Here is a 22,528-nt window from a genome sequence, read left to right as displayed (position 1 = left end):
AAAGCATTTCCTGCACGGGATTCTGCACGGTTCCCCAATCGTTACTCTGAGCGGATGTTCCCCCTTCTGGCGGAAAGGAACTATAATAATGAACACCTCCTCATCCTTCCGACACATTTTGTTGACTTTGTGGAGCCTCACATCGAAAGGAGATAGTGGGGATTCTTGAGGAGACAGCCGCGGGAGGCCAATCTATCATGGGTAGTTGAATTCTATTCCAACTTTCACTCGCCTACCCTGCAGTCTGTCTATGTTCGTCAAAAGCAAGTACCTATCTCCGAAGGGGCCATTTAGAGGGTATTGGATCTTTCACCTAGTCCAGAGGGATTGGACGCTTATCAAGAGGTCTCTCTCACGCGCCAGACATACCAATTTGACTGGAATAGCGTCCTTGAAGTTATAGCACAACCTGGCAGCACATGGATCTATGGGCAACATCGGACTCGACCTAAGAGCATCTCAACTCCAACACTTACTTTGGAGGCTCGCGTGTGGGCACAGATTATGTCGCACTATGTCTTTCCGAGCATTCACGAGTCCACTTCACTGCGGACATGACTGTTCTCATCTGGTGCATTCTTACAGAGCAACCCCTCAACTTACCAAGACACATCCGGCAGGCCATGGGACACGTGCAGATTGCGGGCAACCTACCTTTTTCCGCACTGGTTTCGGATCTTGTCTCTGCGGCAAGAGTCTCCTATAGGGCTGGGGACACCAGAGCCATGCTCCCACGGGCTGATTAGTATGTCCCGAATGGGAAGTATATCCGACCCCCTGTACCTTCTGCCAACCGGCCTGCAGGCCCGCCTCTAGACACCCCTCCTATTATCAATACTATATGATATCAAAACAAAAAAAAGTTTACCGTGCTAATATAATATTATCAATATTATATAAATCATCTTTGTATTTATTTTTCTGTGCGTATATAATATTTAATTAACACATTAAGACATATATAATATTTCGTTAATACATATATAATATAAAGTGATTTACAAATTATTTTATTGATTATTATAAATTAGAGTGATTTATAAATTATTATTAATTCGTATATGTATAATTAAATTTAATGAATTCAATTAGAATAAATAACAAATTATTTATTTTATTTCAGATTTTATAAATAAATAAATTAATTAATTAATATAACAAATTACAATTAATGTAGTAAAATTAATTAAATAATATATATTATAATAAATTATATTGATATTTAAATATCTAATCAAATCAATTAGCTGATATAATTAAGTCATAATAATAAATTGTATTGAATGAGTTAAAATAATTAAATCGGTAAACACTCTCTGGAGTATGCTACGTCAACTCCATCATTAAGTGCAGAAATTCGATTTTTATATAATAGAATAGATTTTTTTGTCAAAATTAATTATTTTATTAAATTATTTTATTTATTTTAAATTTTAAATCTTAAATTATAAATTACTAATTCTAAGTCGTAAATTACAAATCTAAATGCTAAAGTTAATTAATATTAGTTAATTAAAAATTAGTTCCTTGTTTTTTTTTTTTCATTTTTATTGTCTCCATACTTTGTTTTCTGAACTGGTGAAGAAAAGAAGTGTCGGGGAAAATAACAAGTGAAGAAAACTTCCTATGAGTTATTATTCAATTATGTATGACTGATTACTGTTGAGAATGAGAATGCATAATGAACCATTTATTCTCTGATATTCAGAGAGGGAACGGAGAAAACTAACGGTGAGAGTATCTTAATCAGGAGCACATAAATTTGAGAAACTGTAATAGAATTTTAACACGCACTAGTTAAGAGTTTTAGGAGCAATTATCATAAAGAAGAAAAAGTACGTGACGAAAATAAATTAATGGCATGTTAGTTATTAGATATTAGGCTATTATTAGTGGTGTGGTGGATTGACTGAATCGACATTGAATCGGCCATGCTAAGAGCTCATGCCTTTGAGAGGGTAATAGTCAATTCCATGACCACTAATCCATATCAACGATAGGGACAACACTTGTATCTATCATTTTAGGGCAATGGGAGCCACCACATGGCATGGATCTGATCATGAATAGTTGAATATCATACTTAATTAACTGCATCAATGAGAGTTAAAATAAGGTAAAGTAATTGTTACCATAAAGATATCTCTACATTAAGATACCATTGTAAATTTGTAGATATTTAATTAAATTTTAAACATATTAAATTTGTGATTTATAATTTTTTTTGCCTAAAGATATTTTATAATGTTTTTATAAAAGTAGAAAAAAGAAAATTATAAAAAAAATGTATATAATAAATAACGTAACCAATGATTTAAAAAGAAAAGGTAAATTTAAAATTAAAATTTAGATTCTTAATTAATTAAATAATTATTATAAGATTTAAAAATTTTAAAAAATTAGAATTAGCACCTAAACCACTATACCTATAGTTATACATTCACATATTGTATGTTTTGCATTCCACCACCTCGGTTAATAGTGTTGATCTCTCTCGCAACCGTCATTGTCATCACCACAAAGATCTTGACACCTCTGCTCCAGGTTCTCCTCCAACCCTGTTAGTGACGCCGTTTTGCATCCCTTACTGGTGTCGATCTCTCCCGCAGTGGTCATCGTCGTCGTCGCAAAACTCTTGACACCGTCACCCCTCACTGTCGCACCAGGTTCTCTTCCAACCTTATTAATGGCGCCATTTTTGCACCCCTTTACCATATATATCCATGTCAACGTGGTTTTTGTTAAATGGCTCCGGTTATGATGAGTTTGTCGTATTCAGGTTCTATCCACATCGTTTGACGATGCTAGATTCAGTCTAGAATTTTCGTCTAGCATGAGCTCGTTATTTATTATCTGGTACGCTAATTCTTTGGGTTATTTTAGTAGGTATGCGAATGATTTTTTAATTTTTAGTCGAATGGTTATTTTAGTAGATATGTGGATGATTATTTTAATTCTTATGAAGATTGTTATTTGATTGAAATGTGTTTAATTAAATATAATTAAAATGTAAGATGTTCAATTTATTATATATACGAATAATTAAATTTTTAAATTATTAAATGGAATTTTTTGGTTGAATAATTTAGGTAGAGTATTTTTTTTAATTTTATTTGACCAAATTTTCAACTCGTTGTTTACATTATTGAGACTCTCTGTCGTCTACCTAACCGGCCGACAAATAAAACATAATGAAAGAGATCACATATGATACACGTACGTAGGGACGACGGTGATGTAATGTAAGACTTTAACTTGTCTATATAAGGCATGCATGGATGCTTTAGCTTATTATAAGCTCATACTCACTCAAACTCACACCGCTATTAGCTTCTCTAATCTAATTGAAGATATATATGGAGGCAAAGGGCATAGCAGAAACGCAGAAAGCGGTGGAGGATCTCGATCCTGTGAAGAAGCCAATAAAGAGGAACAAGTATGCTTTCGCCTGTGCAATATTGGCTTCCATGACTTCCATCTTACTTGGTTATGGTAAGTAGTGATGACTGATGAGTGCAGGTGTATGAATCTCCTAGTATTTGACATCTGATGGTAGTTAAAAACCGTCAGTAAATTAATATCTAACGGCCTTCATTTATCAAAATCAATTTCGTGCCAGTAATCCAATCTTTAAGACTAAACTAATATCTGATCGTGCATGTGATGGTTGCAGACGTAGGGGTGATGAGTGGAGCAGTGATATACATAAAGAGAGACCTCAAAATCTCAGACGTGCAAATAGAGATACTGATGGGAATAATAAACCTCTACTCTCTAGTAGGATCATGCCTTGCTGGCAGAACCTCTGACTGGCTCGGAAGGCGATACACCATTGTGCTAGCCGGAGCCATCTTCTTCACTGGAGCCCTACTCATGGGATTCTCCCCCAATTATCCCTTTCTCATGTTCAGCCGCTTTGTCGCCGGAATCGGCATCGGCTACGCCCTCATGATTGCTCCTGTCTACGCTGCCGAAGTTGCCCCCGCGTCTTCTCGTGGCTTCCTCACCTCCTTCCCTGAGGTGTTCATCAACGGAGGGATATTACTAGGCTACATTTCAAACTATTCATTTTCCAAGCTGCCACTGCACTTGGGATGGCGACTCATGTTGGGAATCGGTTCTATTCCATCCGTGATCCTGGCCGTCGGAGTCTTAGCCATGCCGGAATCACCTCGCTGGCTCATCATCAGAGGCCGAATCGCCGACGCACGCAACGTTCTCAACAGAACCTCCGACTCCCCTGAAGAGGCTCAGCTCAGGTTAGCCGAGATCAAAGCCGCAGCCGGAATACCCGAATCATGCGACGACGACGACATTCACGTCACCAAGAAAAGAGATGGTGGAGGCGTCTGGAAAGAGCTATTCCTATATCCTACGCCGGCGGTGCGCCACATCCTCATCGCGGCGCTCGGGATTCACTTCTTTCAACAAGCTTCGGGAATAGACGCAGTCGTTTTGTACGGACCAACCATTTTTCAGAAGGCTGGGATCGATTCAGATACGGAGAAGCTTCTTGCAACGGTGGCCGTTGGATTCACGAAGACGGTATTCATCTTAGTTGCTACGTTCTTGTTGGATCGGGTGGGGCGTCGGCCGTTATTGCTGACCAGTTCGGGCGGTATGATAATCTCGCTTTTCACGCTCGCCACAAGCCTCACCATCGATGACCGGTCCAATAAAAAGCAAATGTGGGCCGTTGGATTGAGCATCGCAAGCGCCTTGTCCTACGTGGCAGTGTTCTCTATCGGAGCGGGGCCCATTGCATGGGTTTATAGCTCTGAGATCTTCCCACTGAGGCTGCGCGCTCAGGGTTCGGCCATGGGAGTTGTGGTGAACAGGGTCACAAGTGGCCTTATCTCAATGACCTTTTTGTCCCTCTCTAAGGGAATAACCATTGGTGGGGCCTTCTTCCTCTTTGCTGCACTTGCAACAATTGGATGGATCTTCTTCTATACAATGCTACCCGAAACACAGGGCAAGACCCTTGAAGAAATGGAAGGCTCTTTTGGTCATTTCTGGGCAAAGTCCAAGCACAACGATAGTGACCAAATTCAATTGGCCAATTAGGAGCCAGTGACCGAATCGAACTGTTGGCGGCAATATGATAAGATCCAACAAGGCATACGCACCTTATTCCTTTGTCTTAGATTGGCTTTTCAAATGTTAAACGACGATTGAACCACATCAGTTAGCAACGCATGTTATGTATGCGAAGGAATACGATATACCTTTCTAGTTTCTAGTTTCTGAGATAAAGAATAAACGATGATTGAGCCACATCAGTTAACAACGCATGTTATGTATGCGAAGGAATATGATATCCCTTTCTAGTTTCTAGTTTCTAGTTTCTGAGATAAAGAAACGGTCTGTGTTTTAACCTCTTATGTGAATATAGTCAATGATGCCAACACTGCTTTTACTTGCATTTTCGATATATTATGGCTCACTAAACCACCAAAGTGATCTAATTAGAGACTTGAATAATATGCATGTGATTATAACTTCAATTCTCAATGTATTAATGCCACTCATGCGAATATATAAATACATATAAAAATTATTTGAATACTAAAATCAACTACTAATATATTTGTATATAAATACATATATAATTTAATTTATTTTTAATATATATTTATATTTTAACATATATTTTATCTTAATAACTAAGGGAGATGCTTGTGTGCTGAAAGAAAGATCCTTCAGCAGGTGTGGATGTTGCATGTCTGAAGAAGGTGGAAACACGTGTCTCGTTAGAAAAATTACTTTTTTTGCATGTGTTGAAATGGAAGGCATATGCTGCAGCAGAAGGTCCCACAGTCAGTGATAGTACGGGAATCGAGGTTGACTAATTAAATAGATTATATATAACAAGATGGAAATTAATTGGAGATTAACTCCTATAAAACGGAATTGGTTTTATGTTTTTTTATGATGAGGGCTTAGTTAGATGGAAGAAGTGATGGGTTTGGGAAAAATATTATACCCAAAGGAACAAAAAAGAAAATGGCCCAACCCGTCAGCTTTTCCCCACTTCTCCGTCACCTGTGAAGTGCCCCCAACCGTCCCGTATGTAGCTAATGAAATTTATAACAAAAATGAAACCCTAGCCGTAGTTCTCGTGGAGGTTATAGTGAGCCGGCGTTCTGCATATGTAGCTTCGGTGGTGATCGAGGTGTCGAAAACGTCTAATTTATAGCTTTTGAAAAGTAAGTAATTTGAGTGCATGCAAAGGTGGAATAATTCGATTTTAGTAACCAGGATAATGTAGCTACACAAATAGCATTTTTGCGAAAAATGTATTATCATGATGATTCCACTTACATCAGTTTCTACTGATAAAGTTCAACTACAAAAATATTTAACTTAACTTTATTACGTAAATAAATTTTATTAACTATAATTTCAACAAAAATATTTAATTTTAATATAGTATTAATTATGTATATTAATTATTATTTAAATAATGAATATACGTCATTAATATAAATTTTTTATTAAATAAAGATATACCTATTTATAATAATTAATTGTTATAATTATTAATAAGTTAAACATGAATCAATTATTCACTAACTTCAATAGATAATTAAATTATTTAATCATGTCCATCGTTTAAAATAATAACATAAATTATTAATTAAGTATACACATAATTAGTGTTTATAATTATTAATAAATTACTTGAAACTTAATTATTTCACATAAGAATTTCTTTTTTTTTTTTTGGTTGCAACTCACATAAGAATTTCAATCCCATTGTTTTTTCCTACTAAGGCCCATTAGTTTTGTTAGGGTAATGTAACCTCCATATATTTTGCGGAGCCCATGATTATATCCAAGGCGTTTTTATCACTTCCCATAACCCACCAAAAATCCAACTTCCAAGGCCCAGCGGACCAATAACACAACTCCACCAAAAACCAAATATTACATTCAAAAAAAATTTACTTTTGTAAACTTAATTAATTAGCCTTTCTTAATGATTATCTACACATCTATCAAGTTGCGACAACTTCTGAAAAGCAACATCCCCAGTGCTGCAGTTGCCAGCACCAAATGCAACGGTTCAGGCCATGCCATCATTCTTGAGGGACACGCGTTTTCCTTCATCTTTTGACACATAAGCTTCAGCATGTGTTGAGGAATCTTTCTTCAGCATCACAGAATTTTCCTAATAACTAATTTTGGTGATTGATTTTGGTACTCAGGTAGCATAGTCTATACTCAATATACATATAAAAAAAGAGTAACTAAGCTTTCATTTCTTTGTTTTTCCCCAGGCGTTGGAACAAGAGGGTGCGGGGGAGCATGTATTCGCCAATACAATGAATCGTATTTACCATTAATAAACAAGATTACAAAGCTGTATTTTACATCACAACAAAACCGGCAAAAAAAGAAACAAGAAACAAGGAGAAAAACGAAAACAAGAAACCTTCACCTGCCATTTTATACTATTCCTTCTGAATACTATAACCATGAAAATTCCTCAAAAAGGAAAAATAAAAGCACAAGACAACAATGAATGTAAAATAAATTACAAGCAAGCATGTACACGTTAGGTCAATTCTATATTATGTTATCATCACTTCTCAATGCCTTGCTGGAGGTACTGTATCAAGTCATAGCCAGCAGTAGTCCACTTGTTATAAGCATCTTTACAGACATGGGTCATGAAATTGGCTGCCTCACGCTCACTCATCTCTGGATGAAATCTCTTTCGCAGATTGCCAATCGGGTCACCCCTGCTGAAGCAGGGTAACCCGCTGTCTAGCATCAATGCCACCGTAGTAATGATCCCCTCCATATGACGACGTGCAGCTAGGTATCCCTTTACACATAGACTAGATACATGTACAGTAATGGGTGAAACAATGATCAATGATTAGTTTTTGATATATAGAATGAGTTTAAAAGGATTAGAGAGAACCATCACTACCTTAAAAACTGGGTCCACGTATCACTCTTCATAACACCTGATGGGTCTAGTAATTGTGTCATCTCATGGCTCAGCTTAAAATGTGCACTCTCGAAGCGCATATTCCCACCGGGGGAAGTTTCCAGGATGAAACCAAAGTCGATATGGACTAGCCTACCAACACTGCATCATACATATTAGCAACGGACTTAGCTACCAATTTATATAACCAGGAATATATGATACATGCAGTAAGAGAAGAACGCAAAGGAGGCAAGAACTGAGAAAGTAAGTAAAGGAATGAAATGTGAGGTCAAACAAAGACAACATTCAAAGTTTCAAGGTGATTAAGCTTAATTCAAATCAATCAGCAACAACTACCAGATTTGCTGATAGTGTTGGTAATTGACAAAACACAAATCTATCTTACTTGTCGAAGAGAAGATTCCCATTATGCCTATCCTTTGGTTGAAGCAAAAGACTAGCAACAGCATAACCAGCACTGCTAATGATAAAGTTCTGGCGTGCAGCCTCAAAACTGGAAGATCCAACAGGCCCATAATCTTGCTGAAATATCTCAAGCAAACCCCCATCGGTTGTTTCTCCCATCTGACTTCTACTGCGTGTATTAGGCACAACCTGACAATAATAAAAAAAACAGAATTAGGACTTCAGTGAGTCTACAGTCCAGAAAATATTTCTTTTGTGACATGAGAAATAACTTACATTGCCTTCATTCCTAATTCTTGATTGCTATCCCATTTGGTTGGTTTGACTAATGATAATGATTTGAAGTTGAAATTTGTAGGAAAAACAAGCAGTATTTATTTTTTTAAGACAAACAAACTTAACCTTGGGAATCTCTTAAATGATTGATCTAAACACCAAACAATATGTAGATGATTTGTCTACAGCAATCGAGAACAATCACTCAACAAATGTTTCATTTATCTCAAATCATCTCTAGTGTGTGAGTGTACACATCTGTCTACTACAGTATATTTTGTGTTAGTCTCGGTCAATATTAACTCCTGATCTAGAAAAACACTCACTGAATTACCAGATGTCACTGAATTCTCAGCATCATCAACAAAATTATGAATAAACTCACCTCTATTATACCTCTCTCTGGACCAGTAGGGAGAACACCATAAGGAAACAGATAAAGATTTAATCCAACAGCTTGAAATATATCTCTAAGAAGCGCTATTACTTGAAGGGCAAGAACATCTTGTCTGCAATCATCTCCAACCTTCAATAAAGAGAACTCAGTCATCCCAGATGCAATTAAAGCACTGCTGACAAGAAATGCTTGAGAAAATATAGTAGACATGCAAATATAGTTGTCGGGTAATAAATATTTGTCAAAGGCACAGAGTGATTATTTTACAGAAGCATTTTGCTTTGACAACTTATAAACGTATCATAGGGAAAAAATAACTTTAGTGTTTGATTATTCCATCATCAAAATATAACCAATATTATACACACATACAGATGAGCCATATCAGATAAGAATTATTATCATAAAGCTAATCAGCTAAGTACTTATGAGTTATGACAATGTTTTGCAGTTGTGTTGGCAAGATAACAAAGTAAAAACATAATACTTGAAACTTTAAGAATATAGAGTTCATAATAGGACCAACGAAGAAATGGTGTTATTGTCTGGAGTATCATCAGACCAGCTAACCTTAAAAATGCAAGCTTGTGGCTTTACATCATTTCTGTCCCCATCTCGATCAACTACATTAAATGTTATCATGATTGGGACTTTTGCAGCCGACTGTAATGGGATACCACTATCTACTCGAATACCCACAACAAGCTTGTTAGGAGCGGTTGGTAGATAAAGGTCTTCACCGTTCAATTCAATTTTCTCCAATTCCCTAAACAGAAGCATTAACTTCAATCAAACAGTAAAATTGAACTTAAGAATTCACAAAAAAATTATGCTTTCAGGTTCTGTCCATACCTTCGGATACCAGCTCGGCGTTCTTCCTTAGGGAGTGGAAATAGTACACCGGATATGGATGTAACCTTGTCAAAGAAATCAAACTCTCTTGTAAAAATGTCTAGAGCTTTTGGACTGAAACCATCAATTATACGTTGCCTTACGGCAGGCAGCAGCTCTAGGAATGATCCATTCTGAAATAAAAAAACAGATACAGACTATTAAGGATGATTTGCAAACACACAATAGACTCTAAAATAAAAAATAAGCATTCTTGCAAAACTTTGAGCCAATCGAGAAAGGATAAATCTGGTTTAAATACTCAGTGCTCGGGAAATATCTAGTACTTTACATGGATCTGTGTTATAAATTAATGCCATTTTTAAGCAGAATATTATAGCAATAACTATACTGGAGATAATGGAATTTGCTTTAATATACCTTCCCACTGGTAGGATTATTTCCTGGCTCAGGCACAGTCTCACCCTGCCCAAAAAGAAGTCTTATGTGCTTAGCTATTTATTTAAATAAAAAAGAACTTTTAATTAATTCATCCATCAACGAAAAAGGAACTATAATTCAAAGTAAGGAACACAAAATTAACAACAGTAATGTGCGCAACAAAATTGAAGTTAAAATAAATAATAGCCACTTTCATCAAACCAAAATACATAACAATCATATATTATACCTGTAAATGCCAAATAAGAATATGGGCGAAAATGTCACTTCTTTGGGCAGCTCTAAGCAAATACCCTTCTACTAATTTCTGCATATAAGAATTATTCAACCAGTTACCAAGTAACCATACACTAAAATTCACCATTAAAAAGGTCACTTTTGGAAAAAATTATTTACACTTAATACAGAATAAACTTGAGAAAAAGTTAATAAATCTTCACTTTAAAAAAAGTATGAGAAGAGGCTTCACTCAAAATGGAACTTTGATTTGAGCAAATGAATTGAAATAATACACCAAAATATTTAGTGACAAATACAGAATTGAGGAAAGGCATAAGGTGTACATTTGAAATGGAGAAAGAAGAAATAGATGTGTTGGGTTTAAGTGGCACATAGTACAACAGAAGCACATCTTTAGGGAATAAATCATGAAATTAAGCTTTGGAAAATATCTAACCCCATCATCATGTCGCAAAGACTGCACCAACTGCGGCATAAAAAAGGTTACTCGTTCAGGAGGATAGGATTCTAGAACCCTTAGAACATATGCCATGACCCGAGGATGTCCCTTATATGCTGGAGAAAGGAACTCTAGAGCTTGCGTAATAGAACAAGGAGCCCAATGAGGCAATTGTTGCAAAAGCACTGAATTATCATCCACAGCCTTGGGGGTGATGAAGTAAGGTAGTGCTTCAGGCATGCTGCGCACGTCCAGTATATGTGCCTGCAAAGAGAGGCATGTCATAACTTGCAGGATGATGAACATAGAATAACCATGACAGTAGCTGGGATCAAAATACTTTCAACATGAGAAATTATAGAATTACATAACACATCATATTACTAGCAGAAAACTCTTGCAGTTATGTACTTAGAATAACCCTTCAATCAAACACTTTCTACCATAAATCCAATGCTAAATTCCACTGCCCAACATCAAGAAAATATAGGTAATGATCAACCCTGAGAATATTTAAATTTTGGCCAATGAAAATCAATTTCCATTAGGCACACACTCAACTGTGAGGACTTCAAACTCCCAATTCTCATGATAAGAAACATACCTGAACCAGCTGAGTTACTTCAGTCTTCACAGATGAATTGGTCGGAAACCTCAAGGCCAATGATAAAGCAATCTTAGGATCCACAGAAAAGGCAGTTCTGGTATGTTCTATCCATTTATCTGAGCTAATTTTGGGTCGCAAAATAATTTCCCTGAAAGTACATGACAGGTATTCATAAACTCAGGGAAGGAGAAAAACAAAAGACGTGATGAAGTTCATGTAGTAAAAAAGGATACATAAGTGTGCTATATATACTTTGTGTTTGTTGGCTGTGCCCAGACCTCAAGCCTATCAGCCTCGTGTTGACATAGCATTAACAGTAATTGTCTCCTTTTTTCTCTGCCAACAGCATAGTTCTCCATTTGGCCCCAAACAGGATGATATTGGTCACTCTACACACATGTAAATATCAGACTAAATGCTGAAAAATTTTTTGCAAGTCACTAGAGAAGGTTAAAACCAACTTGATAGAGAAGATCAATAACAAAAAAGGCAGGATTTTGAAGTCAGAAGTGAACAATAAATGCATAAGTAGATGCCAATACTAAGTGAAGAACTATTACCACATTTTCTTGGCCATTTCCTTTTGAACTAAATTGAACAGCATCGGCTTTCATATTTGAAAGATACTGAACAAATAGAGAAACAGACAGAGCCTCACACTGAGCAAAATTTGTATAGTTTGTCTCATACCACTCAGGCTCCTGAGAAAACCAACCCAAAGAGGCCCTGCATGCACCAGATGGAAATTTCAATTTGTCCAAAGAAACTGAACATATTGTAATTCAGCTAATGCAACTTTAAACACCAAATATGGAGCTAATTGCAGATTTAACAATACTAAGATATAACGATTTTCTATGTGACTTCGGTGAAGCTTGTTTCTTGTTATTCTACAGTATAAAAGAGTAAAGTAAAGAAATACTGCAAAAGAATTGACTATTTATATTGTTCATCTCACTTAGTTCCTGGAAATAAATAAATAAATAGCAGGGCCAAGTACTCAGCAGAATAGTGTCAACTGACAATAAATTAAGCACACAATGAGTTCCAAATAACATTCATGAATTGGCATAAAAATTTAAGTGGCAGATTCAGACTGTGTTGAGTAAAGCAGATGTGGTCTGTGACTTAACTTGTTTCAACTCATCCAGCTAAGTCCTCAGAAGCATATTAGCACGCTAAAAATTTTTATCATCTAAATAAGTAGCCCAAATAATGTGTTTTGGGGTAAAACATGGGATAGATATTGGTTTAGATGATCACTATGTAACTTACATGTAGTTCCCATGGAAAATAATGAACAAATAAAACTAAGCACAAAGGTAAAGGGAACTTTCAGCTTAGGTAAAGAAAAAGAATAAGGATAAATGTAGCAAGAGTGACAAGATAAATTACAAAAGACCCTTACCGATAAATCCTATCTTCAAGCAGCTGAAGCCCTATTTGAAATTTTTGCAGATTGCCTTGAAACTGACATGAGCAATATTTAAGCCCCAGAAGCATGAGAGTGAAAAATGCACCAGTGGCAGCAGGATGCCGTGAAAAATTCCACGGAAGCTTTGTTGTCCCCTGCAACATCCTACCAAAAAGTAAGAGTTGCTCCACACTTTGGTGCCGAACTGCCTATAATAGACAACACAAATAGTGATTCAGGGAAATGAAAATATAAAATTAGTAACATATTTGCAACTTTTAAAGCTAAAAATAGTTCAATGTTTAAAATAGTAAAGAATAACGCTACTCAAGTTAATAGGTGATTAGCCAATCAGAACAAAAACAATGGCAGCTTAACAATTATGAGCAATTTAATACCCATAAAATTATAATAATAACAATAAGAATAAGAAGAACAATAATATTATACCATAGATGGCCTACTGATCAAGAACTGAATACCTTCATATAATGGGTCATTCACAAATGGATTCTGGAATTCAATGTACATATCGAACAAGCAGAACATAATCTTTTACTCAAAAAATCCAGTAGCTTATAGAGGAACCAAAGATCCAACCTAGCAAAATTTCATGTTTAATTACATCCATTTAAATATAGTTTCGATCAAAACATAACTTAATACAATCCAGACAGATTCTTCAACTAATGGCTTTTGATTATTATCACCTAGCAATCATGTGAAAAGCAATACCCAAGGCAAATACTACAGTACTCAAACCAGACAATTCACCGATAACAATTTAAACAAGCATAGAAGATTTAGAAGGTGGTGGAAATAATGAAAAATTTTGTTATACAATATGAATATCGAAACATGGTACAATTACAATGACTTAAGATCATAGCAAACGAAAAAACAAACTATGAATCATAACGATACTTGGACAATAAGCAGAAGGAAACAAAATGTAAGCTAACAAAAAATGATGAGCAACTTCCTAACCTCAAATCGATCAATTAGAAAGCCAAGCCACAATCGATGAGCGATTATCTGCTCAACAGGATCATTCCCTGGCAGCATTTCAGGCTCCCCAGGGGATAGATGAGGCTTCAGTTTTGCATAAGGCCCAGAATACCTTTCTCCAGCTGCAAAAAGGCCCCGCTTGGTGTCGATTGTCCATAACCATGCATCAACAAGCTCAGCAAGGACAAGAGGTCCAAGCTGAGGCGCAGCAGATACCAACCATGTCCAAATGAAAACACCAGTCTCCATTGCATCATGGGTGGAAATATAAGCAGGACACCAGCAAAGAAGACGAAGAAGTTGCGAGAAGCCCTCCATGTTTGATTTGGATCCAGAACTCTTGTCCATAAGAAAAAAACAAAACTCAGACAAGGCCACCAAAGGTACACATGAACACAGACCCCAAAAAAATTACAATTACTACAATCAAGAGTGAAATGGGTTTACCAAATTTGACAAGAGCAGTACGGTAGCCTGTGAGCAAGTTTCACGAAATTCGGACCTAACCACCTCCCCCCCTTTCTCTGCTACATTGACAAACTGTTGTAGTAGGCGCACAAACTTGCCAAGCAACATTCCATTGAATGTGTCATCCTCAGCTAGTGGTTGTTGAGGAAATGCGCCAGATATAATTCTTTGAAGTCCAAGGCCAAAACCAGAACCAGTAGGAGGAGGAGTGTTGGTTTGAAACCCACCCATGCTGTTATACAGCCTTCTCATACCAGCTATCTCTCCAGCATGGTTGCACTTAACTGTTGCTGCAGCCTGGTTGCACTGACCTGAATTAATAACCTCTAAATTGAAAGACTCAGATGCTCTTAAGTTTGCACCTGAAGCTGCAGCAGCAGCAGCCACGACTGCAGGAATACTTGCTATTTGTATTGGCCAGCTGTCACTTTTCCCCGTGCCAATTCGTACCTCAGACAAAAGTAAAACAACATCAATTGTCGGTTGTGCTCTTTGCCATGTGTTTGCTTTACAAAGTTTATCCTGGTGTGGAATATACACAGACATGGGGGAAAAACTGTGAGGCATTTAAGGTGGAAAAAAGATAGGGCAACAATGCCACCAATATATAATGCAAACAGAAAGATATATTGAGTAGCAAGTAGTAACAATCAAACAGGAATACATATAAGGATCAGAAGAACCTTTGCACCCACAAATTTTGGGACAAAATTCAGAATTCAAGTTAACTAGAACCGGAAGCACAGCCATATTTGAACCACATGTGAAGTGCCAAAAAAACGAAGATACAATTGAAAACAAGGGTAATAAACAGAGTTATGAAGGAGAAGTTTATACAATTATACCTAGAATGATTTAAAAAATTTATTTTCTTGTTTAGATTAGTCGAAGATGCTCATCCCAGAGAAATATCCAATGGCACATGCAAACAGAAATTGAATATTTATGCAAAAACAAAAAACATCAAATGCAAGAAGCAACATATTATCCCCTTAGGAGCAAGTACCTAAATGTTGAGACAAAAGGTGAAGGGAAAAGAATACACTAGAAAAATAAAATAAATTTTTTCAATGGAACAGAGCATGTCAACCTGAAGAAGGCCCTGACTAGTGCACGGAGCATTTGCAAGTGATTTAATTATCCATTCGCGAACAATTCTCTGATATAAGGAACGGACTGTTGTTGTCCAAGCAGGATCATTGATGACAGTAGAAGAAGAGTCCTCTTGAAATGAAAATAGCATTGAGTCTAAGCAGGTTGCATCCCACAAAACCTGGAAGATGTAGTTCTAATCTTAAATATGCTGGACACCACAAGAAAGTGCAAAGAACCAAATTTTAGACAAACACCACATATAGTGTTAAATTCACCTGTGGAAATTTATCACTAATTTGAGTTAACAAGTTCTCTGCAATCTCTCTTATATGATCCTCCCTCTGGGACAGACTTTTGACTAGAAAGCAGGTATGCACTGTAAGTATTGAGTCTCGGGCATCAGCCTCATGGCCTATTTCAGACACTCGATCTTCCTGAAGCATACCAATCAACATCACAACATATAGTGCAGAAACACAAATGACACCACATATGTCCCGATAATGTAAATGTTTAGAACAGATTAAATTTTGGAGAAAAATCACTTCTTTAGTCACAAGTTCTCTCAATGAGAGTATGATTTTACACTGATGAGTACATAAAACAAGTTAACCAGACAGACCTTTGTTGATTTTTTTTCCGTTAAACGAGCTAAAGGAAATACCCTGAATATATATACTAATACAACAAGAAGGAACGTAAATGATAGTCTCTCCATATTAATGCTACGAAAGCAACATCATCCACATGCAAAAACCATAGACCTCAAAACTTGTAGATAGAAACATAGTACCAGTTTATACATAGGTATATATTAGGATAATAATAGCTACTATCGATGAGAAAATGCTTCCTTGCTATGTCCTTGGGTTGAGGCCAAGTGGCCCGCCCATTAGTGTACATAAAGGGGAATATTAGATGGTTAAACACAATTTAGTTGAACCTATTTCCAATCAGCAAATCTATTTGCAAAAGTTTGATCAACTAAACTGTCAAAGAAAGTAAAACCTACTAGCCATGAGACAGCTGTTTCGAAGGCCCTGTGAACAATTGCAGTTAAACACTGGAAAACAGCAGGCATTAGGTTTGGAGTCTTGAGATATTCAAAGACACAGGTAAAGGCACTTCTAGCAGCATCCATTGTGGTACCACCATTTAGAATTCCACCATTGCTACTGAAGCGAATGATCTCAAGAGAAGCTACAGCGAGAAGATAAGTAGCCTTCACACCTGCAAAATAATTGAAGTAAATTAACAGAGTAATCAGGATAGGCTGAAGTGGTGTACAGTGAGCACAAGAGTCACGAAGGAGCAAGGGCATAAATTCCAACCAAAACAGAAAATCAGAAACCACATTATATATTTCAATTTACATAATATCAAGCCAAAAAAGGCATAAATTTTACCAAAGAAGCAGCAATTGTCTAGAATGTGAGCAAGTTAGCAATTCAAGATTTAGGATATTAACATAAATTAAATTCAATCCACCTGAGATTGTGGTCATTGCTGGGAGATCAACCCTCCCTCCTAAAGCTGCAGAAAGAGCAGCTCTCTGCACAAGAGCAGCTTTTTCATTACCACTTCCCCGACAACTGCCTGGGTTATGCAGAGCATTTAGTTCCAGCTCATCCTCAAGCCATTTCACTGAGCTAACAACCTGGACAGAAATAGAAAAATATAAAAGTAAACCTACAAGCAAATACATGTACTATTTGATAAATGAAGTTGTTTGCCCAAAATCTTAAAAGATCTCTCAGGAAAACTTACTAGTGGAGGAGTACCCTGAGCAATTCGCTGCACAGCAGAAGACCACTCCTCATTCCACATATATGGTCCATTTATGGCTTGAAGAGCAGTTGTACCCATGCTTCCCACACTGTTCATGGTACTAGAAACTGCCTTTGTGACTTGCGGAGTCTTTTGTATTGGAGGTGCTAGACCAAAGAGAGCAACATAGAACCAGAGGTTACGAAACAGTTTTAAAAGTGATGGCTCCACATTTAGTGTGGGATCAAAATCAGAACACATCACAGCAACTGCAGGGAGCAGAGGACCCAGGAAATCTGGTCCACTCCTGTAGCATATAAACTGAAAATAATCAGATTTAAAATCTTGAGAAATCATAATTCATTAATAACAAACAGCAAACAAAGCCTTATCCCACTAGGGGGGGATTGGCAACATGGATCAAACGGCACCATTGCACCCTATCATGTATCACGTCTGCAATGAGATCGTTGACACAGATCTAGCTTGACCACCTCAAAATTCATCAAATAAACCAAATTATCAACAAAATTCTGCATTATTGTATACGTTGTGACCTGCATAGAAAAAGGCATACCTTCCACTTTTGGACTCAGCGGCTAAACCAACATCAGAGCAGAGGGAGAGCAACCGATGGCGGAAATCTGAACGCAATTTATCGCTAGTAAGTCCATTAGCAATGCGAAGAAATCCTGCAGGTAAAGTCTAGAATGTAATTCAACTAGTGAGCATCCTTTGATATTGAATTTCAATGAGTAAATCAAATTTAACATGTCTTATTAATATCTAGAAAGATTACTTACTTCAACTCGTTCAGTGGTAGATTCAGATGCCTCTGTTTTGCTTTCAACTGATCCCACACTGGTAAGTTTACTCAAGTAGCTTCTTGTCATCAAAACTACCGTCTCACGGTAAGACTTCTCAAAACCTAAACTGGCCATTTGAGATACAGCATCTAGAAGCTGCAAGGGTGGCAACAAAGCACAACATAAGATTTGTAGAGTAAAAGTGAAGGGATTCACAGATAATGTGTGATAACATATGGTCACAATATATTGACAAAATTCATATTGCTCCGCGACAAAGATCCATACTCGGAGTCTCAATAAACTTGGAGTTGAAGCATCACCCTCTTCTAAGCTTTCGATAAAAAGAGGTAATATCACGTCTACCAGCTCAGACTTGTTGACTACAACACTTAGTTCAGCAAACAGGCGTATAACATTAAGCTGTACAACAGGAACTCCAGGTTTCTCTCTGTTGTCCTGATAGCAACAAGATTCCATAAGCAAGCAAATGATTTAACACATAAGAAATTTACATGCTTGAACTTAGACGGATGTCAATATTTTTGGAACACAAGATACAATATCCAAAAAAAACAGTAAACTTAATGTATCAATGGAAATTATTTGAATACAGTCTATGAAAGAAACATGATTTAACACAGAACAATTAGGTATCAAAAAGCACAAATACTGAAATACATTGAACTCCATAAAATATGAAAATGTATGAAATGCCAAATCAACTTGTCCTTGTACATCAATATATCGACAAAGCATTTAGTTTCTAAAAGATACGTAAACATGTATAATAATATAAGAACCTGTTCGTCATAATCATTGCGTTCACGTATGCTTGCAGCTAACCCCATGATGTATGTGTCCACCGGAGCCCGCTCATTATTCCAACAGGATTCAATAATCTGACAGCTAGCCTTCGTGACACTCTCAAACATGACCCCTTGGGTGTTACTCCACGTATCAGCCTGTGACAGTCATATTTCGGGAGAGAGAGAAAAAAAAGGGGGGGGGGGGGCATTAAAACAAACTTTTTGAAATCAATTGGAATGCGAGTTTGATAGGATAAAAGATGGAACAGCACCTGAGCACAAACATTGAGAACAATCGGTTTTAGGCGAATAAGCAAGATTCGCAGGGGCTGACCTCCTCTGGCAATAGCAATTTGTGTTACCCCCATAAGCAAGGAACTGAAGAGGTCCTCACATGTTCTCAACTTCCGCCATCCAGACAGTAAGCATGCCTCAGCAGCATCTATCAATATCGCAACAGCTTCGTAAACCAATCTCTTGACAGACCTTGCATCCGAATCCAATACGGAGAGGCACTTGATTTGCAGCCGCACTGCTGCTTTATATACTAATAATTTTGTATTGATTCTAGCTTTTAGGAGTGAACCCTGTTCATGCCACTCCCTCTTCCTTATCTGCAAGAACCAGCAAATTACAAAACAAGGTTCCCTCTACAGACCAATCTAAATTTTAAGGCCTTGCCACACCCATTGAAGTATTGAACTTAAACATACTAGGTAAACCAAGTAACAACAAAGAAAACAATGTTTTAAACATAATCAAGCACAGAAAGAGTATACCTTCAGAAACACAGACATAGATTGTATCTGCTTCTTCCCAATTAACCTAACCTGCTCCAAAAGGCCAGCATCAACGCGAAGCTTCTCCAACAAGAGAGCAATCACTTTAAAAGCAATTTCTTGTCTTTCCAAGCTTTCCACAGACTCCTCCTCAAAGGAAGCAACTTGTTGCCCACTCGAACCACCTCCACCATCATTCAAACCCAAATTCAATGCTAATTGATCAGCATTACTCCTCCAAATATGGTTTCCACCGTTCGACACACCATTGTTGCTCCCGGGACTACCACCGTGACTTTTGTGGTTCACATTCATCGGAGAGCTCTGAGCCGAAGAACTCTCGGAGTTTCCAGAAACACCCTCCATGGAGGCTGTAAACCGCTCGATCAAACAAGTCGCCAATGCATTAGCATCGGATTCGGATATCGGAATGAAGTTCTGTGACACCGCGACCAAGAAGGCCCTAGCAATGGCAGAGTGGTGTTCGCCGGAATCATCGATCGCCGAGAGGATCACCTCCCCGAAGAATTCAGCAACCTCGTCGGCGAAACCAGGGGACAATTCCGCGGCCTTGGAGACATAGGCGATGAAATCGAGGTAGAAGGAGGCAACGGTATCTTGGGAGAAGGGTTGGGGCCAAAAGGATTGAGTGAAGGAACATGAAATGGAGCGAAGGAACTCGAGAGTGACGGATTTAGGGCGCAGATCGGAGCAATTGGGACATTTTGAGAGGAAGCGTGCGACGGCGAGGACGGCATTGAGGTGGGAGCGCGAAACCCTAGGAGATCCCGTCGACAGGTAGTCCGGCGGCGGGCATTTGTCGCATATCCACGATAGCTTGTCGGAGAATTGCACCGGGTTCTGCGCAATCAGGTCGCATAGCTCGATCAGGGCCTCCATTACCGCAACAAGAACGACGATTGAAGGGGCAGGTGCAATTTCGGGAGATAGGGGAAAATGTGGTTGACAAGCACACGAGGCTTGTTGCTGCGCATTCGCTTCGTGCCTGTTTCTTTGTCTGTGTCGGTGACTCAGCTCTAAGGAGGTGGTTGCAGCATCGTAACGTTAGTCCGTTGCTCTTGTTCCGCTCATTTCGAATGCAATGCCATTGCCTTTCTTTATTTCTTTCTCTGTATGTAGGCGCTCTTCTGTTTGTTTTTTTTTTTTTTTTTATCTTTTTTAGATTCGGGTTTTGGCTTCTTCTACCATTTTTTTATTATTATTTTTGTGATGACTAGGACTACAAATAAATGTTGGAACCACAACCAGTGTCTGTCGCGCGTGCTCATTTTTTCCTTTTCGTTAAAAATTTTTTTTTTCGGTGTTGGACGAATTTTTAATAATAAAAGTAAAAATATTAAAAAATAAAAAAAAATATCTTTTTAAAGTTAAAATTTATATTTTTTTATTTTTTTAAATATATTTTTTATATAATAAATAAATAAAAAAATTTATTTTATTTTATTTAAATAAAATTAATAAATTAAAAAAATTTTATATAAAAATATTTAAATATAAAATTACTTTTATTTTTATAAAAAATTTTTAAAAAAAATATCATTTAAAAAAAATTTTACGAGAATAACGCTCAAACAAATCAGGTCATGATAAAATTAATTTAATTAAGCTTATTTCATTCAACAATCATGTTAAGGCCTAATTTCAAAAAACAATTTAATTAAATGTTTTTAAAAACTTTAAAATATAAGTATTTATATTAAAAATAATTTATAAATAAATTATTTGGTGTTTAAATTTTCAGTCATAAAAATATATATTTTAATAAATAGCAGTGATAAACAAACTTTTAAGAATAAGAGAAGTTATATTTCTTATTTTTTTAAAAAGTCTTAAATAATTTTTTAGAAATCTAAAAGCATCTTTTAAAAATGGCATCAAATAACGTTAATACGACTTTTCATAATTTAAAAGTCTAAAAAAATAAAATTTTACCATTTTTCAAATTAAACTAGCTTTAAGTATACACTAAAATTTGATACTAAAATTAATTATTAGTATAACATATACATTAAAATGAAAATTATATATTAAAAATAAATTAAACTATATATATTTATATATACATAATAACTAATTTTAGTGATTAATTTTAATGTACAAATAATATTTTTATTTATTTAATTGTCATATTTGACTGAATATAGTGGTTAAAAAAGATTTTTTTAATAATATTTATTTTTAAATATCTTTATTTAAATTTTATTTTAAAAGTTATATACTATTTTCTAAAAGAGAATTTAAGTTAGTAGAATTTCATAATGTGTTACGAAGGAGAATAAATTTAGCATAATAAGATAATACATAACAGTGTTGTTAGAACCGGACCGATTCGGCCGGGTGGACCGGAAAATCGGTGAACTGGTGCCATAACTGGTCCGGGTGAGGCATCTAACCGGACAAGGAGTCGAACTAGAAAGACCCGTACTGAACCGGCCGGGTTTGATCAGAACTGGTGAACTGGCGGGTTTCGTTTAACCCGAACCGGTTCAAAAAAAAATTTTTTGCGCTGGAAACGACGTCGTTTCTTTATTAAAAAAAAAAACAAAAGCTGCTACTGAAACGTTGTAACCCTAGCCTCCATCCCCTGTTTCCCACTTTCCCTTCCCATTCCCAAACGGTTTGAGAGACCACCATCACCATGCACCATGACTCCATGAGAGCTGAGAGCTGAGAGATAGAGAGGTGTGCCACTCACTCAGCCACCTCGTCGCCCCGTTCAGCTTCAACCAGCGCGGCAC

General features: G+C 36.8%; 2 protein-coding genes across 2 annotated transcripts; one reads left to right on the top strand and one right to left on the bottom strand.

Moving 5' to 3' along the window:
• The first annotated feature begins 3,302 nt into the window (after window positions 1-3,302).
• Window positions 3,303-5,518, top strand: LOC130967985 (polyol transporter 5-like). Its single transcript, XM_057893057.1, has 2 exons — window positions 3,303-3,492; window positions 3,674-5,518. The coding sequence occupies exons 1-2, from the start codon at window positions 3,357-3,359 to the stop codon at window positions 5,065-5,067; spliced, it is 1,530 nt and encodes a 509-aa protein (XP_057749040.1). The 5' UTR covers window positions 3,303-3,356; the 3' UTR covers window positions 5,068-5,518.
• A 1,798-nt stretch (window positions 5,519-7,316) lies between these two features.
• Window positions 7,317-20,885, bottom strand: LOC130965244 (phosphatidylinositol 4-kinase alpha 1). Its single transcript, XM_057889982.1, has 26 exons — window positions 19,770-20,885; window positions 19,263-19,604; window positions 18,985-19,146; window positions 18,470-18,640; window positions 18,179-18,337; window positions 17,953-18,080; window positions 17,376-17,682; window positions 17,097-17,265; window positions 16,621-16,838; window positions 15,884-16,042; window positions 15,604-15,786; window positions 14,493-15,035; window positions 14,025-14,384; window positions 13,032-13,246; window positions 12,184-12,349; window positions 11,876-12,012; window positions 11,621-11,771; window positions 11,014-11,280; window positions 10,567-10,644; window positions 10,317-10,361; window positions 9,897-10,069; window positions 9,615-9,810; window positions 9,033-9,173; window positions 8,352-8,560; window positions 7,943-8,104; window positions 7,317-7,847 (listed from the first exon to the last, which is right to left on the bottom strand). The coding sequence occupies exons 1-26, from the start codon at window positions 20,667-20,669 to the stop codon at window positions 7,589-7,591; spliced, it is 6,000 nt and encodes a 1,999-aa protein (XP_057745965.1). The 5' UTR covers window positions 20,670-20,885; the 3' UTR covers window positions 7,317-7,588.
• Window positions 20,886-22,528: the final 1,643 nt, after the last annotated feature.

This window comes from Arachis stenosperma, chromosome 3 (assembly GCF_014773155.1).
Source record: "Arachis stenosperma cultivar V10309 chromosome 3, arast.V10309.gnm1.PFL2, whole genome shotgun sequence".
Classification (NCBI taxonomy): domain Eukaryota; kingdom Viridiplantae; phylum Streptophyta; class Magnoliopsida; order Fabales; family Fabaceae; genus Arachis; species Arachis stenosperma.
The sequence above is the reverse complement of the archived record's forward strand: the minus strand, read 5'-3'. Positions and strand labels throughout refer to the sequence as shown.

What these genes read in the sequence shown, in the direction of transcription:
- LOC130967985 (XM_057893057.1), top strand. Translation starts at nt 3,357, where the DNA reads ATGGAGGCAAAGGGCATAGCAGAAACGCAGAAAGCGGTGGAGGATCTC. An exon ending in TTCCATCTTACTTGGTTATG is followed by an intron (nt 3,493 to 3,673) that starts GTAAGTAGTGAT and finishes TGATGGTTGCAG; the next exon opens with ACGTAGGGGTGATGAGTGGA.
- LOC130965244 (XM_057889982.1), bottom strand. Translation starts at nt 20,669, where the DNA reads ATGGAGGCCCTGATCGAGCTATGCGACCTGATTGCGCAGAACCCGGTG. An exon ending in TTCTAATTGATCGATTTGAG is followed by an intron (nt 13,247 to 14,024) that starts GTTAGGAAGTTG and finishes TGTCTATTATAG; the next exon opens with GCAGTTCGGCACCAAAGTGT. An exon ending in CACAAGCTTGCATTTTTAAG is followed by an intron (nt 9,174 to 9,614) that starts GTTAGCTGGTCT and finishes TCTTTATTGAAG; the next exon opens with GTTGGAGATGATTGCAGACA.